The sequence below is a fragment of the Rhinolophus hipposideros genome, assembly GCF_964194185.1.
Source record: "Rhinolophus hipposideros genome assembly, chromosome: 18".
Lineage (NCBI taxonomy): Eukaryota > Metazoa > Chordata > Mammalia > Chiroptera > Rhinolophidae > Rhinolophus > Rhinolophus hipposideros.
In genome coordinates this window covers 23,033,490-23,052,341 of record NC_138064.1, presented here as the reverse complement: position 1 = coordinate 23,052,341, position 18,852 = coordinate 23,033,490, and the positions used below count along the sequence as shown (strand labels likewise).

The 18,852-nt window shown below is 35.2% G+C and overlaps 1 protein-coding gene across 2 annotated transcripts in view; it reads right to left on the bottom strand.

Annotated features, from left to right (window-relative positions):
- The window catches only part of MEOX2 (mesenchyme homeobox 2), a 66,124-nt gene extending 47,530 nt beyond the window's left edge, over positions 1-18,594 (bottom strand). The window contains exons 1-2 of one of the 2 annotated variants that reach the window (XM_081079724.1): positions 18,288-18,398; positions 16,815-17,957 (exon numbers count right to left, since the gene is read on the bottom strand). In XM_081079724.1, coding sequence (XP_080935850.1) covers positions 16,815-17,328 — 514 coding nt within the window. In that variant the 5' untranslated portion in view covers positions 17,329-17,957; positions 18,288-18,398. Of the gene's footprint in view, positions 1-16,814 lie in introns of both variants that reach the window. The other variant, XM_081079725.1, reaches the window with a different exon arrangement.
- Between the last annotated feature and the right edge of the window lie 258 nt (positions 18,595-18,852).

Below are 18,852 nucleotides of genomic sequence, written 5' to 3'. Positions count from 1 at the left end.
TCCATCTTCGTCTTTGCCACTGTGGTGTGGACCTTTCCAGAAATTTCAAGGTGTTCTGTTCATCTTAGTGTACTCGCAGCACAGAACCAAGTCCCTGGCACATAGTAGGCATTTAGTGAATTATGTCTGAGCTTGTGAATTATAATAGCATTGAAATACCTGTTGCATTGGTGTGTATGCCCAGGAACAGGGGAAGGATAGGCTACAATTTGACACTAATTACCATTTATCTAAATAGTTCTTCTCTGAACTATGTGTTTCTAAGGAATTCAACTTGATCTAAAATACTAAGGCTATTTCCTAAGATAAATAAGTGACCCAAAATGAAGTGTAATTCTATTATAAAATGTAAGATGAGAAAGATTATATGTATGTATGTATATTATATATAATATATATATAATATATATATATATATTATATATATATATATATATATATAGAGAGAGAGAGAGAGAGAGAGAGAGAGAGAAGTTTAGAGAAAATGCGAGATAATATTTATATCTGCCCTGAGAATAGTACAACAACCTAATGAAGAAAAGCTCTTAATAATAGTCTGTCTGTGACTCTTGTGTTAAGCGGCCTCTCCCTAATTCAGCATCTCCTTATAACACAGATAAATTATGGATCCACTTTATTCTATTCACTTTGAATAACATATTTAAATTTCCTATTGGTTTAGTCTGGTTTTCTCAATTCCTGAGTTTTCAGGTTAAAACTATTCAATATGGAAGTCACATGTATACTAACATGCATTTAACCACTTTATTTAATGAACATACTTTAATTAGTGATGCTTTTTTTAAGAGATACCTTGCATATGCAGACTATTTCTTCTAAGTGGTTCCTCTAAAATAAATAAATAACATCTTGTCTTTACTTTCTATGTCCATGAAAAAAAGCACACTTTTTTTAAAAATTGGGAAAAACTATAGTATTATAGTTTTATATAGAAATCTTATATAGTAAGATTTCTTCATCTAAAGTTTAAAAAAAATGAATAACATAGATTACCACATCTACACATTTACACACCAATAGCCACCAATGCCTTTTGAGCAAATTTTCAATATAAAAGTAGATCATCAATTTTATTTACTGAAAACTACTAAAATGTTTTCCTCACTCTTCTTCTACACTGCCAATAAAACTTTATTGCAAATTTTATTTGGGCTGGCCTGCTTCTGTTCTAAAACCTCTGAAAAAGAATAAGAGATGCCTGGACACTTGCACATGCCTAACCCAGTGCTATAATATATTTATTTGTTTTTCAGTAGTAGTTCTAAAATAGCCTGAATGAAATCATTAACATTTTTCTACATTTTCACACTTTAATGTATACTCTCAACTCATAAATTCCAACATGCATGTATCCAGGGGTATCTTTGCTTAACTTCACATATAGTGCTAATATTGCCTTTTCTCCCATAAATTACCAGCAGTTTAATCATCAATGAATTACCAGTTAATCTCTTCTAAAAATGAACCCACTGATGAATAGTCCTCCTGCTTTCCCACATTATCAAAACTGTGGTTGTGTCAGCTTAACTGGGTAATGTATGGTGACGGCCAAACCGGACCAGATGTTTCACAGTACATACGTAAGACTCCCTATATGTCACTCTTCTTTGCATTTCTTCTTTTCTAATGCCAAGATTAATACTTCATCTTCATTTTCTTCTTAGTTAAAAGTCTTCCCTAGTAGGCTCTTCTGTTTGTCAACTACCTGATTTGCAATTCTGGACTTCACACCAGGGACTCTAAAAGACCAAATATTTTAAGAGGCTTTAAAAAAAATTAAAAAAAAAATATATATATATACATATATATATATACACATATATATTTTAAAAATATATAATATATGAAATCATTAATTGCCACTGTCCGATTTTATTACGTTTTCTTACTTTCCCCCTAGAAAATCTAGCCTAATTCCTGGCATGTTCCCCATCCTTTCCCAGAAAAATGTTCTCCTCCCTATTCCTCAAGAGGCCTGGAAGAATCTCCCTGGTTGACCTTACATTTTTTAATATGCTTCATTGTTTGCCTTCCCACTTCAAAATTCTACTTTTTTTTTACATTTATACCCATTGTTATGTTGTGTTTTACTTCACTTTAATTTTGTATTTATAATTTGCTATCTCTGATTTTGCTTTTTATTTTGATAACTGCCCAAATATCAGACTTATAATAATGATTTTAGGATACGTTTTGGCCTCTTCAAAATCATGAATGTGCTTTACTTAAGTGACTATTTGGTTGAGTAAACCAAACATTTATCCAAAATGTTTTAGCAAAATAGTGCTTCTTACATTTTACTTTCAGATATGCTTCAACTGTTATGGTTATATTTGTAACTGTTCCTGGCTTCCTGCGGTATTTAATTCTCATAATCTCTTTCTCCAATTGAGGAGATTCCCATCCTTGATGACTCTTTAGTAGGGGAAGACTAAGAAAGTTTGTCCTTTTATGTAGAAGCTCTTTTCAATGGGACTTTCTAACACATGGAAATGTTCTATATCTGCCATGTTCACTATAGCAAGTGGCTACATATGACTACAGAGTAGTTGGAACGTGGTTAGCGATATTGAAAAACTGATTTTTAAATTTTAGTTAAAATGAACTCTGTGGCTAACGGCTACGGTATTATATAGCACAGGAAAGGATAATGGTTCTCAATGATAAACACAGACATACAAATGGCCATTTCTAGTAATTCAATAATTTTTTATTGTGACATTTCTCTCTATGTGAAGAAAAGGATAAAGTTGTTTAGAATACAGAGTCCCTGCTTCTTAGAATGTTTCAACCTAGAAACAAGAATTTTCTAAACTGATAGTTCTCAATCTTGTACTTAGAATCACTTGTGTGCTTTTAAAAAATACCAATGTCCAGATAAAAAGATAAGATATTTGAGATTTGTTTTAAAATAATTGGGACAAAATGAGGGAAGAGAAAGATGGTAGTTAAGATTGACCATGAGTTAACAAATATTGAACATAATGGGCACATGAGGGTTCATTATACTATTTTCTCTATCCTTTTAATACTATAATGTTCCATTATAAAATCTTAAAAACTCCAGCTCTACTTTAGAATAATTTAATCATAATCTATAAGGCATTGATATTGTTAAAGAGTGCCCAGGTCGTTCCAATGTAACATCAGTATCGAGAGTTACTGGTCTGAATAAAGTAACCTTATGATACAACATTAATGAAAAAGGCCAGAAGCATGGAGTGTCAGAAGGTTGCTTTTCTCTGTGAATTGAAGGAATTGTTAAAATAGAATCAGTTATCAGAGTCATGGATAACAGAATTTTTAAAACTTATCAAAATGTATTGCAATATGAATTAATTTTAACTCTTTACAGAAATAAATTCTAACTCACTTGCACAGGTAGGCTTATTGCAAATTTTCCTTGCCTCAGACAATTTACGTGATATGTAACTAAGCTCGGAACCAAAAGGGAATGACTTTTTTAGCTTGTGCACCCCTCACTATCATTGATGTTTTCTTACTAGCCAGGCTATCTCATATGTGGTTACTGGTCAGTGTCTCAGATTCATATTGTCTAATCACATACCATTGTTTGAATATGGCTAATCACTTCTACTCAAAGCAGAATGATACAGACACAGTCTCATGGGTTGAATCAGTTATCATGGTATCAATGTCCTCATTAAAGAGATTTCTCTTTAAAAAAAACATCATCTACTTGAAAGTTTTGAAAATAATCTATTTTTATTTTCAAATCATCCACTATTTGTGCCACTATTCGATAGTACAATGCCAATTGATTAATGCTCTATATTTTCCCAATTGCCCAGTGATTTCAAGTTCAATTTGATTTTTTGGTTCTGTTAGACAGGCATTTTAAATACTACCGTTACTGACTCTTTGTAATGTGCAAAAGCTCAACAATGTATAGGATAACTCCACAGAATATTTATGGAATCTCATTTCTGAGCCAAAAATAATGGAATGAGGCATTTCCAGACATTAGTTGTGTTTAACAATCACTATACTGTTGAAAAGATAGACACCTTACCTTTTAAAATGTAGACTTTCTTGTTGATTTATGATATTTTTAATAAATGCATATTTATTTTTGTCCAGATTTATTCATAAATAGTAAATATATACCACAGAATCACAGGTATATCACTTTAGAAAGCATCCATAAAAATAACTCAGAAACAAACACAGGATATTGGATATTCATTAATCTCTCCTAAGAGTTGCCCAAGAATGTTCTGAATTTGCCCTACTAGAAGCCTGGAACCAAGAGTTTCAGAAAACCCCTAACACAGATAACTCATTCATCATTAGTGAAGCATTTTTTCTATGCCACAAAGAGGATTTACCCAGCACTCTTGTGCACCTAACACGATGCTGGATACCATACTAAAATAAAAAGAAGACTTTTCATGTGGTAGTGTATGTAATTCAAACCAAAGGCTAGAGACATGTGAAATAAGAACAGCAAAGAACCATGAGGCAAAATTTAAGTGTATTATTGTGCAGTATATACACATTTATTTGGTAAGGGAAATGCAATGATTAGCATAGGCTGGTATTGACCGGAGAATGTGTCAATAGCCAGATTTTAATGAAAATCATGAATATATATTAGAAAAAAATTACAGGTTATGGGATCAAAATACAAAATATATCTGACAGGTAGCACAGAGCTACATACACACACATATACATGAGTGCCTGTAAAACTAATGAATTCTGAATAAAGTTTGTAGATTGTATCATTATCAGTTTTCTAGATTGTATCAATATCAGTTTCCTGGTTATGTTATTGTACTATGAATATGAAAGATATTACCATTGTGGGGAACTGGGTAAGGAACATATAGGATCACTCTATGTTATTTTTTACATCTCATGTGAATTTACAGTTTTCTCAAAATAAAAAAGTTTTTTACAAAGGGAGAGACATAAATAAGTTTATTGAAGACACACTGGTTAAAGTGAAAGCAAAACCAGTGTCAACAAAACTGGCCCAGCTGGTCAACTAAGCCTTTCAATGATTGAATTGGGAGATTGTAGTTGGAAGCTCATTTATATATAGTCCTAAATTTTTATCCAAGGAAATTAGATAGTAAGTAATATGTGTCACGTCACTAGGGATTCTTGACTAAATGCGAGATGCAGAAAATCTTGTGGAAAATTCCTTGAATGCAGCTATGACTATAGACTAGTTAGGTACCCACATCAAAAAGTATAAGAACACTGTTTTAAACTAAGATTTAGTATTGCGTTCCATAAACTGAATGAAAAAAACCTTTGCCAGGAAAGCATTGCTCTAGTCTAAATACATCTTTTTATCTATCTGATCATGTACATAATATATATGAGATTACAATATATATTTAATTACATTATATTACATAATACATATTATATTTAATTATACATTATATACATATATCTGGATATACATATATCTGGAATACATATACCTGAAGACATATATATATATATATATATATATATATATATATATATGTATCTGGTGTTAAACTAAATTTATTTGGACAAAAAAATCAGTACAAGTAAAATCTAGTGGCATATCATTGATGAATATTAGCAAAAAATATTACCTTATGTTCAATATAGGATTCCATTAGGAAAGAATGAAAAGAGATAAAGATACTCTAAAGACATCTACATCATTAGTCCTGGGGAGAAATCTAAATTAAGTGTAAAAGACATCAAAGTAGGAATAGGAAAAAAATATAGAAGGATGTTGAATGGAATGGATTTGGGCTGAGCTGTATAGAAAGAAGCAGCGTGGCTGAGTCTTGAATATAAGTCTAGTGAAAAAGGAGAAAAAATCAATTGAGACCAATAATGTGAATGCATTTTGAGTGTAATTTAAAATTATGTAAAAGACGAATATTTATGATTATTATTTTGGAAATAAAGTTGTGTTTAGACAAAAAGGAAAAAAAATTGGAATAGTGAACTATATTTTTCATGTTTAATTTTGTGTTGTGAGGGATTAGTAAGAACTAATGATGTGGAATTAGCATGAGAGTCAGTGTTCCAGAGGTTATGTGGTTCATTGTACTGGGGAGGAATAGATGGGTCTGGTGTTTACAGATTGTGGGGAAGATTGGTATGGGCAGGAGAGCAGGAGAAACAGGGAAGACATATCTGGTTAACAAAGGCAAAATGACCGATCGTAAATATTTTTCAGAATCTTTTGTGCAAGAAGTTTGTCTTAAATTAAAAAATAAGATCAATATGTATCTAAGAATGGAGATATAGTTAATGACTTGAGATAAGGGAGAGCTGCCAGATGTCTACTTGTTGCTCTTCATTACTTTGAACACAAAAAGGATAGGTTAAGCTCAATTTAGAAAAATTTAGCAAGAACTACCTCAGTAGAAAGTAAGAAAATTGAAGCTAAGTGTGTATAACAGTGTTCATATTCATAAAACAAGAATGAAAAATTACTGAGGTAATCTGACATAAAATCAGACTCAGAAAGAGATAGTTTACACCCAAGTAAAGCACTTTGTGAAATTGCATTTTATTCACTCAAAAGCAGTAGCCAACATTTTAAATGATGCTGAAATTTATTTTTATTGGGAAGACTAAAAACTTAGGGTTTAAAAATATTTTATGAGATTTTCCTTTTAAGGGCACTAGGCTGAAGTGAGGATATGGAAGTTCAGCTGCCACCACTTGGCTGGAATGGACAGACATTACTTAACTTCTCTGGGCGCTTTCTCTCCTCTAGGAAACACATTCATTGAACTAGGTGATGCCTCGGGACTCTTCTAGTGTCTTGATAATTCTGATTCTAATGATCTGTTATAGATTACAACTCATCAGAAAAAAAAAAACACACAGAAAAAAAAAACCAAATAACAAATTAAGCCAAACCTGAAATCCAAGATACAGTTGGCACCTTTTTGTCAATGCTCTTTATTACTGAACATTAAATGTTATGTTCTTCCTACACTCTTCGCCTTACTCTCTCCCAGCCTTCCATTATCTAGCAGAGAAGGACTAGCTATTGCTTTTTTATGTATATTTTTAGTTTTCAATTACAGTTGACATACAATATTACACTAGTTTCAGGTGTGCAACATAGTGATTAGACTAAAACTTACGAAGTAATCTCCTGATACGTCTAATACCCATCTGAACTTCCCTTATTTGAAGGATTAAATGGCTGTGAAAGAGTTAAATTGGTTTTTAGAATTTTAATACAGTATTTGATTCTACTCTTTATTCAAAAGCAACTGCCACAGACCATCGTGTACAATAATTTAAAATTTCTCAGCAATACATCTCTGAATTCCTCACATTGAACTGTGGGTGCAGGAGAGGGACTAAGCTAAACAGAGTGAAACTAGCCAATCATTCAGAACTTACAATTCGGGCAAGTTTTGCTTTTTCTCTGGCTTCAACCTAAGCAATAATTCTCAACAATTTATTAAATATAAATAAATACACAAACAAACCAGCAAATTATTTTCTTTGAAAAAAATTATTACCAAATTAAAATTGTTTTATGCATTTTATATATACATTTTTAGTTTTAGTGGTATTTGCATGTATGCCAGAGGGTTTCTAAATGGGAACAACAAAAATAACAAAGAGCTACAATATGTAAATTTTATCTGCAGTAAGCTTTATAACACAGAAGAAAAATGTTATGCCCAACTGCCAAGCTAACAGCTGAAACAGAGACCTGAAATTTCACTGTCATATTTAAATCTGTTTGGTTTAAGTAGTGTTCCCTCTTGACTAAATGGCCCTGTGAACATTCCTCTTGAAAACAGATATTTATTAGAGAAATGGAGGATACACCAGAGAAAGGTTAGGAGATACCCAAGCACAAGAGACTAGAGAATGGGAATCTTAAAGGTGATTAAGGGAAGTCAACTTGAGTCTCTCACATAATTTGTTCTAGAACTCACTCTACATTTCAGGAAAATGGCACGCGACTTACATTTTGAGGGACAGCTGCAGATTATTTTAAATCTTTAGCAATCTTTTAGGCAAGCAACATTTCCTATAGCAATATTAGTAGTAAAACACACACACACACACACACACACACACACACACACACACACACACACAACAGGAACATAAGACAGAAAAATTACTTTCAGATGCTGCGCACCCACACAACCTAATTGCACCTACATTGATATATGATAAAAATAACAATTAACACCTACTGAGCCAGACATTGTTCTAAGTGCTTTATGTTTATGAATTCAGTATAGTTTTTAGGAAACTAAAATACAGAGAAGTTGAATCACAACTAGTAAGAAACAGAGTTAGATGTGTTCTGCTAGATCTACTCTGGTCATTTCTTCTCTATGGCCTGTGTTCCTTTAGGTTGACTTCAATGGATTTCATCCACCAAGACCTATGTGCTTTGCTTCATCTTCTCATTACATTTGACCAATGGGAGACAACACAAGGAGATTAGAAGGCATGCAAACAAATTACTGGGTGATATTTAACATCAGCTGCAGTACTCCATCTGAGGTCCCAACTTTGCCAGCAGGCTTCTGTCCCACAGGCTCTCTCTGGATTCGGGATTCTTGTAATAGCTCCTTCAGGTTTAGGGGTACTAATGTTTTCCAGTTGTGGCCAGGCCCTGGGTGATTCACCATTTTCTGTTGCTTCCTACATACTGCCTACCACCAAATAGCAATCATCAAACTCTCTTCAATTATCCCTTTGACTGTGCCACCTATTTCCTTGTCTGATAGGATGATTAAGAAATAAGATAAATCCTTTATGGTTTATCAAGTAACTGCTGAATATGAAAAAAAATAGTGTTGATGCTTCTTTTTATTTTCTCAAATATCTGGGTATCCAAGAATAAATTTAGTAAAGCTCTATCTCCAGGAGCAAAGAATAGTTCTAGAAGAAAAGATATCTATAATTCCCTAAATTTTGAAGGTAGGCATGCAAACGGTGGTAATCCTGGAAATATGTACGGCAGCAGGCTCCCAGATTTGGATGCCTAACCTCTGGCTTTCCTGTCATTTCAATCTGTCTCAGTAGTTTATGTCTAGATGCTGTCTAGTTTAATGCAGTCAGACTCGTTTATATTTCAAATAAGAAAGAAAGCTCTGAAGTAAATGTAGTTTACACTTGTAGTTGCGGAGATTTTAATTATGAAAAGCAGTAAACATATTGTGAGCTCATTTTCCTTTTGAAAATTATTAAATAAGGACAGATTTCACTTAATTTCAAGTTAGTACTAAAGTTAGGACTAACTTTAGTTGACTCTTAAAATGTGAAACCCATTTGCCAAATTACTGGTTTCCTTCAAAATCAAAACTACGTTTTATCTATTTAGTTCCCAGTAAATTTTTGATGGCACAATTCCATTTTACTGAACTACACATTTTTGCTATCAAAATAAAAGCAATCTTTTGTGAAAATTATTTGGTATTCATTGTTCATTTTATAAGTCATTGCCCATTTTATTTTATTTCAACTAACAAGAATACACCTCAGTTGAGCTTGCTGGTTTTTCAGGAGGCTAAGAAAAATCATCCAAAAGTTTACTGTACAGTCCAGACAGTATAAGAGGCCATCTCTACAGACACTGAATACATTTCACCACTACATTTGCAAATAACTATCGCTTTGCAAAAATAAGTTTTTATTTGGGTGTCATTTCTGGCAAAGCTTTAAGCCTATATTTTCAGAGAGTAAAATTCCAGGCCTTTAAAATTCTACTGGCATCCACCAACCTAAGCTGGACCCGCCTCTAGGTTTCCGCAGAGCCTGAGAGAGAGAGATGACTTCATCTTACTCATTTTCTTGCCCATAGTCATGTAAGATAACTGGAGTTTTTTTTTTGTTTTTGTTTTTTTTCTTGTAGTATAATGGAAATCTCTTGAAGTATGTGGAGAATAATGAGTTAGAAGGGGAAAAAAAAGAAAAAACCTGCAGGGGAGTTGGCATATTTCACTTTAATGATTATCATTGATTATCAGTTTCAGCCTGTTGGACTCCACACAGCTGCGTATGTTTCAAGCCTAATATTGTATGTTGTAACTGGAACGAACATTTAACATCATATTACAGTGTTGAATGTGTATGCTGTAGCTCAGGTGGCCTGTTATCAAGTAATTAAATTTGGAATTCTATCTACTGGTGTGTAGGTATCTCTTTACATAAATTCATTATTTTAAAGTGAGCTTTAAGTATAGCTGCCATGTCCTCATTAATTCAGCACCCTCCCTGTTTTCTTTTTGCCATTAGCCTTTCTACTAAAACACAGTAGAAACTAAAAACTATGGAAAACAAACATCTTAAACTCAAAATTTCAATCAGCATAGCCTATCTATAACATCTTAGAAAGAAATCTTAGAAAGAAAACAAAACCCACCAGGATATTTAAATACATTTGAAACATCTGAATTGAATTTATTCTATAAAATTTTGAAGATAAAGATTTTTTTAATTTAAATCTTTAATTAAAACCCTAGCATTCTTACCACTATGAGTATTACCTAGCAAACAGTTATATTTGCAGTAAAAGTGAAAATTCCAAGGATATAAGAATTAAGTCACCAACATACACACATATTTAGAATCATTAGACTTTTAAGAAAATGCTGACTTTTAATAGTGTAGCAATATCATATAAGCTAAAGTTCCAATTTATTAATTTTAAATCTATGTAGTATAGAGAGAGCAAAGTGATTATTTTTTAAAGAATTTTTCTCTCACTCATACAAACCCTTTCCAAAAATGAATATATACATATAATACAGATTTTACCTGGTTATTCCTGTTCATCTGCACATGTAAGCGACCAAAGAATATATCATAAAATATTTTCAGAGTTCTATGAAAACCAATATTCCAATACACAGTACCAAATTTACAGACATTTATAATGTATATAGATTCAGAAATATTATATTGCTGTGGAAAATGTAACATTGTAAATGAAGGTTTCATGAATAATGGCTTACTTTTTTATTGCATATTTAAAATGCCAAATATAGAGGAAAAATAATAATTGACCCATTCAATCACATATGAATGCATACTCTTACTAAGTGACTTTCTGTGAATTTAGTAATAAATATATTAAAGGCTTTAAATAGAAATATTCTGAAATATAAAAACAGTCTCGAATGTACACAAATGAATCAATAGATATTATTTTGTATCATAAAATACAATCTAACACAACTTTCTTAAAGTGAAAATAAATCCCCTACACTTTTATAATGTACGTGGAAACCCATTAGAGAAAAGGTCATCAGATTTAAATTATTAGTAATTCTGCCTCAACATAGGTAATGCAAATTGAAGGCCCACATAACTTCTACCATTGTTTTATTCAATGAGAGAAATAAAATATTCTGCAAGGTGTTCTCCAGCTGAATTTTGAACCTCACCAATGTCTATGATTTAGGAATAGTGTAGAGAGTATTGCAACCGACTTTTCTTTATTGTGTTACTCCATGTCTACTTGGAAGTTTCAGTTTAATACAGTTATTCTAAGAAACAGTCATAAGAACATCATTTAAAAAATAGGAAAAATGTTAGTGCTTATTTCCTTTGCAACCTTAACAAAAAGCTTATTATTGATAACTTAAACCATATTAGTGGCTAAGACACATAATATAGAGAAATAAGTTGTGACAATAAAATGTGTTTTGTTGCTTAAATATGTTAAATATAAAACATATCATATCTATTTCAATTTCTGATTTGTGGACTTTCATCTCGGTTTGTGTTTCACCCCCACAACCCCCCATACTACCACCTCTGGAATCAGTCACCAGTACTATAACCCAGGAAATGTAGTTTAACTGGCCACTCAGGAATTAATCCTTATTTTATGATTACAATCAAAGGGGGGAAATGCTACTCCTGATACTCTCACTTCATGTGCTAATTTATTTTCTCCACAGAATATTATAGTACTTTAAAAATAATGTGGCAAAAATACAGAAAACTTGACAGAGATAAATTATCCACAGCTATTAACTCAACAAATACTAATTAAGGAATTCCTGTGTGTATTTTATTTCCTAATATGTTTTCTATCCTTAGCATTTATCATTCATAGATGTTTCTAATCATTATAGTAACGCTTGGAAAAGAGACATGCTCTGAAATTTTAGAAATGAATTATTGAGGTGAACATGATCTAAAACTAAAATACATTGTTGTAGTATGTCGGTTTTTCTCATTTGAAATCAAAATCTGAAAGGCTTCATATCTTTGTTTTGTGTTTCTGGCTGCCATTTTTAATATAGTAAATGAATAAAATTGCCCAACACACATAAATTTTAACATAGTAAATGAATAAAATTGGCACCATTACCAGGCCAGATATATGAAATAGAGTTATATGTGGGGATTTCCTACATAATTCAGCTATTAATTAATCCATAGGTTATTTCTCAAATAAAAAATAATAATTCTAATAAATATGGAATTAGTCTCCCAAATTTCCCTGAATCTAAGGGAAGAGGTTGATCCGTTTGCTATTTCTTTTTTGTTTAAAATTAATTTCTTAGTCTCTTTAGGTCTTACAACAAATATTGTAAGTTACTACAAATTCTAACGCTGTGATGCAGGGTCTATGTTTCTAAACACGGAGGGAAAACGTGGCAATGCTTAAAATATATATTTTACGTTTTTTAGTTCAGATCGACATACAGAGTGCCAACTTATTAGTTTCCAGTGATAATTACTGTAAACAAAGATTAAAATTTTAAATATTTAGTATTGGGTTTTTAACCCAAATGAAAGTTTTAGAGGTGACATACCTTGCATATAATGCTTTTCCTTTTCAAATAAAGTATAAATAAAGGTATTTACACAAAACTTGAAAGTATTTTTATTTTTATTTGCATTCTTTCTTCCATTCATTGCTGACTTTCAACAATAAAGCACCTTAATTCTAAAGATATTGGTGCTCTTGACCTTTGAATGTAATCATTTGAGAACACTCATGTAGGTTATTGGTACTTGATTTTTTTGGGGGGTGGGGGGGTCAGGTCACCATTTAAATATGTTCACACCTAAAATTAATCTATGATTTCAAGAAAAAGAATGAAAATTGTACTTTTTATTTCATAAATTTGAGACCTTAATTTGTCCCATATTATCCTATAATAATCAAAATCTAATAGACTTTAAAAAATTCTAAAGCAAATGTTGAAAAACTATAATCCAGTAACACAAAGATGAATAATGAAGTGGCTTTTTTATTTTAGAAAACATGATGATTGAAATATCTAGAAAAATACACTATAATACTAGAGTTAGGGTTGGTGAGCTTAATAAGTTTCCAGTTTATTAATGTCTTTCTTGTCATTCTGCTTAGACAGCCATATAGACAGACATAATTTTACAGTAAATATTTTATGATCTTGTAGCTATAAATAAAATATTTGCAATTTTACAGGAATCTACTATGATTCAAAACCTTGTAAAACTCACATCTCAAATCATTTCCTTTTTTATATAATTTTCATTTTGTATAAACTATGTACTTATATTCATTCAATTAATTTGGATAGAAAATATTTACACATTTATACTGTATCTTACTTGCATAAAAACTAAAGTTAGATTGATTAATCTATTTTGGTTATTTTGACTGAAAGTGTGTTTTATACCTATCACTACATTGTTTGACGAACAATCAAATGTAATTGAAGCAATGTAATTCACCCTATTTATAGACTTTTTTTCAGAATCACCTGCTTTGTATAGATTGCTTTAAGTACAGTTGTAAAGTTTTGATTTTTAAGAGTTCCTTTGAAGATGTGGCAGATGTTGGCTTTGCCAGTAGCACTGGAAAGCATAGCAGGTTCAAAGTTGCAAAAATGTTTAACACATATAAAAAATAACAGTGTGCTTTTCTATTAAACTTGGTCATTTTCAACTGTCAATATACTATAATGGAAGCATAAAGTCCATAAATATTTGTTTTTAGATGCTTAAGCTTCTTGAGTTGTGAATGTGTGTGGGGGGGAAATGCATTTGAATGCACGCTGAAAAATGTTACAGATTGTAGTTTTAGCATCATTACCATGGATAATGTTTGGGTGGTTTTTCAATATTTTTTTGGTGCTTAAAATTCTATTAAAATTCTACATAGTCATGCACATATACACATACATCCAATATGGGTATTAGATGCAAGAATACAAAATTTTGGTTCCGACTTTGCCCTGGATTTATGCACTACCTTTACTCTGAACTATAAATATATAATAATTATAAACTGCTTAACAAAATAAAAGTGTTCTCTACTAACATGATGTGACTTTCATGTAATACAATTTTAAAATTTCAAGAGTTCAGAAATTAATTTTGTTTTGTAAAAATACTGAAATATTAAAACTGCTATAAGCAATGAGACATATGCGTAACTATATATCAGAATTACAGTGAATTTCTACATTGCTTTCATTTCTGTGAAATCAAGATGCCTTAATATTGCTATAAAATGTAATAACTGCAGACATAAATTATGGAACACCAAATGTAATATCATCACAGCAGAAAGATATCTTGAATTTAAATCTATCTAAAGGTCCAATAAATATTAACTCAAATAATGAAATTGCAAATTAAATTTTATTTTCAGTAGACTTATTTTTACATTATACATATTTTTAACTAGACACTATTGTGATATTTCCTTTTAGTTAGTCAAAATTTCTTTCAAAATATCTCATCAAAGAAAACACTCATTCTTCCTCCCCAGTGATTCTATCCTTGGTGATAACTAATTGTATTTCCCACTTAAGATGTAATCTTAATAATTTATGTAGCTGATGCAAACTTTTGTGTTTGTTTATTTTTCTAGTACTCTAATTATTGACTGTTATATTTATTGTTATATTAATTCGATTATTTCCCACCAAAGGAGAGTAAAACTATTGATATAACCAATGTTCTTAAGAAAGTTGTTATTAAAATAATTTAAGGGAACCAGTTCTTAGATCCCACTTTTTCTATTTCCTCCCAACCAAAATAACATGTATCTATATGAAAATTCAGTTTGCCCTAAGAACCTTAGGTACAGTGGTGTAGTTCAGGAAGCAGAAGGAACAATCCATCACACAGATTTCTCATTGCAGAAAGTAAAATGAACAGTAAGAGCTTCTTGATAATTGCAAAAGTGCACTGACCAATCCGAACTCGGATCTGTTTCCAAAAACAGTTTTATCGATATCAAATTCTGAGTCTATGAAAGGATCACTGCATTCTAAAATTGACTTATTTTCTAATGAAGAAGGAAAATTGCTTGCTATGATTAACCTTTCAACTTTGTCTTAAGTGTTTTACATATGGTGAGTAAAAACCATTAAATATGAGTGATACTGTTGGTAACTTTCTTAGATATAAGGTAATTTGCGAGTCAAGCATTAAAAGTTCACCCTTGACCTTGGAAAGTAAAAGTTAGATTTCCCATAACTAACGCTGAAGAACAATTGATAGCATTGCTGCAAAGGAACCTGAAATTGGCGGCGCAATCATTGTCATTTAATGAGGAATCGTACCTAAAGAATTCTAAATCATAAACATGTCCTCAATCCTTCAAACCAATATCTGGAATTGCCTTCTAGGACTGTTAAACCAATTCCGCAAAGGTAGAAAAATATGTAAATACTATATTAAACAAATGACACCCTCCAAAAAGACGGAACTCAGGTTGCGCTATAGGTGCAGAAGAAAACTCAGGACCCCCTTAACTGTAAAGCATCTTTTAACAATGTCCTAATGATACACCTAGGTCAGGGCTCTTCGGAAGTAGCCTGGAAAACTTGAGTTTCTCTGGATTGCTACAGTTTCCTTGGCGACTGTGCCTTCAAGGATCCGCGTTCAGCAAGGTTCCCCTTTTGCGTGGCAATTCGACTGGTCCCCACGTAGATGAGCGCCTCCTGCGCGCACCCTTGAATACCAGCCTCAGAGACGCAGCGAACCTGCACTACTGGGGTTGCTGTTAATTTCCCAGAACTTGTCTCCGATAATTCTCAACTGGAAGAGAATATCACTTTCCACCTTTGAAATTCAGATTCTCCCTTAAGATTAGTACCACACCAATACAATTACTATTAAGACTCGTCTTTCTTCGAGAGTCTGAGCATGTATTTGTTTACAATTCTCGGATACGTTCTTTAAAACCCTTTGAATTCCTACATTAGGTCTTCTTCCCCAAGAAAGGGACATTTTTACCATTTGGAATAGGTGCTATTTAAAGTACTCTGAAATCAGAAATAAAACGTAAATAAATAAATAAACGTTTTTTTTTTTTTTCTCATGCTCTCTGCCAAGTTCCATTGCAAGTTCCAAATATTGTGCAATAATTTGGAAATCCAGTTAACGATGGGAAAAATCGAGCCACTCAGAGTCGGGAATTTGCAAGGGAAAAAGTCAAGGAGCGGCACCCGCACGCACGCTGAGCGAACGCTTCATCCAGGGTGCACTCCTCCTCTCCCTATCGCTCAGAGGGAAAGTCACGCTTCTCAATCGATTTCACATACTGTCACTTGTCCTTTTTTTTTTTTTTCTTTTCTCAATACTCTGCTAAACCACTTTGAACCTTGGAGAGTTTAGTGCTGTTGGCTACAGTGCTGCGCTGGGAGAAACACGTGTCCCCAAATAACAGGACCAAAGCAGCCTCACGGAATTTAGCGGCGGGGAGCCAGAAAGGGCAAGACCTGTACCAGCTTTCCTGCTGCCTCACTATTGAGAGAGAATCTTCCTGGACATCTCTCCGCCCCTTGCGCCCAAGGTGCCCGTCGCGCCCTTACCTGAGCTATCGCTTTTCCTCTTGCCGCCACTTCTCTTCTCCGCCTCCGCGGGTGACAGCGCCTGGCGGCCGTAGTCCCCCGGCGCGCACGCGGCCCCGGTCGGGGTGCTGGAGCCCAAGCTGGAAGAATTGGAACACAGGACTGGCGGGCTGCTCCCCATCTCCGGGGGCCCTCCCGAGTCCGGCTGGAGGCAGAGACTGTGCCGAGCCGCGCTCGGGGGGGAGGACATCTGCGGGAGGTGCCAGTTGGTCTGCAGAGCTTGGTGCTGCTGCTGCTGGTGGTGGTGGTGATGGTGATGGTGGTGGTGGTGGTGGCCCCTGTGATGTTGGCTGGCGAACATGCCCTCCTCGTTGGGGTATCCCGCGATTATGCAAGACGAGGAAGAAGTGGAGAGCTCGGGATAGGACATATGGTCAGATCTTCCATGGAGGGCGAGAGAAGACTGGGAGAACGGGTGCAAGGCTTGCGCGGTGGCGTGAGGGCTGCGCAGGCAGCCAAAGAGCGGGTGTTCCATAGCATGCAAGTCTCGGGGTCCAGGCAGAAGACTTCACGACGGTTCCAAACGCCACCACCTTCTGTCACTTTTCACTGGACACCGTGTGACTTTTCCCCCTCCCAAAGCAATAGCCGCCCGCGTTTCTGTAGAGCTCGGATAATCCCGGTCCTGAGCCCTAGTGGCCAGTCTCCTTTACATATAAACACTCTGACCTGAAGGAGCTTCCCTCTGAGCTACTCAGATGTCAAGAGTAGGAGAGGTTGAAGCCAAAAGAAGGTGGTCCCAGAGAACTGCTTTCAGGGGGAAACGGCTCTGAGAGGTTATAAATAGAGTGTAATGTGAGCTGGGGGCTGGCTTAGGCGCCCAGCGCTGACCACATGCAAACTCCCTCCAAAACTCCCGCTCAGTCTGAGCCACGCGCTCCCAGTTCCACTTCCTCACCCGCTGGACTCACTCAGCGCGTCCACGCCCGCCCGCCCCTGTCGGCCGCCGGGAGTGCGAGCGGCGCGCGGGGCGCCTAAACGCCAGCCGCCCAGGGCAGCGGCTCTCCTCTCCCCGCGGGCGGCAAAGGCGCGCGGAGGAGCCCGTCCAGCCCGCTCACTTCTCTCAGTAAAGGTGTCTTGTCGGTGCCGCTTGGACACTGTCACCTGTGGGAAAGATAGGGTGACGACTAGCTCTTGGGGAGCACGAGAGAAAGCTAGTTTGGCTACGCGTCCCCTCCTGCCCTGGGCGCAGTGGCGCGCCTAACTTTTTGCAGGTGGTTTTTGTGGGTGCGTTGATAATGGGTTCGGACACCAGATCCGAAGTTGCAGGGATGTGCCCCGCGGGCGGGAAATAGCCATTCTGAAGGCGGAAAGGAGAGATCTATGGGCGGCGGGGATTGGGGGGTAGGTAGCACCGGGCAGGACAGCTGCAGATGTCCAGGCTCTGGCATTGTCACCTGCGGTGCCAGGTGGGGTCTCTTCTCCCCTGCTTACCTCAAATGCCTTGTCCCCTGCTTTCCTGGTCCCGGTGAATTTCCTAGTCACGTGTCCGCTAAGAACTGTTCCTGGGTCAGGAATATTCCAAAGCGATTTCGTCCCGGTCACATGAGATGTGTATGTTGCACGCACATTTCCAGTCTTTCCCCTTAGGAAGGAGCCAGCCCATGTCCCCTCATTTACCTCCAGAAATCCACCCTCTCCAGTCAAAAATAAATCAGCTAACAGCACCTCTTGCCCCTCTCCCGCTCTGGTCGTGGTTCCATTTACTGAGAAGTATTACATTTTGATAGCCCCCGCCTCCCCTAAGTTCAGTAAATTGGGAGTTTCATATCTACCTAGTTAATCTTGCATCATAGAAAATGAGTTAGAAAACTTGCCACCAATGACTTAGTGCGAGCGACAGCTGGACTTTGATTCTGCCACTTGAGAGGCGACATTGTCTGCTGAGGGCAGAGTCCTTTACACGAGGCAAGCAAGCCCCAGTAATGAGCTGCAGGAACAGTCGAGTCCGGCCTGGGACAGGTCGCATCCGGAGAATATCCGTGCTCACCTATCCCTC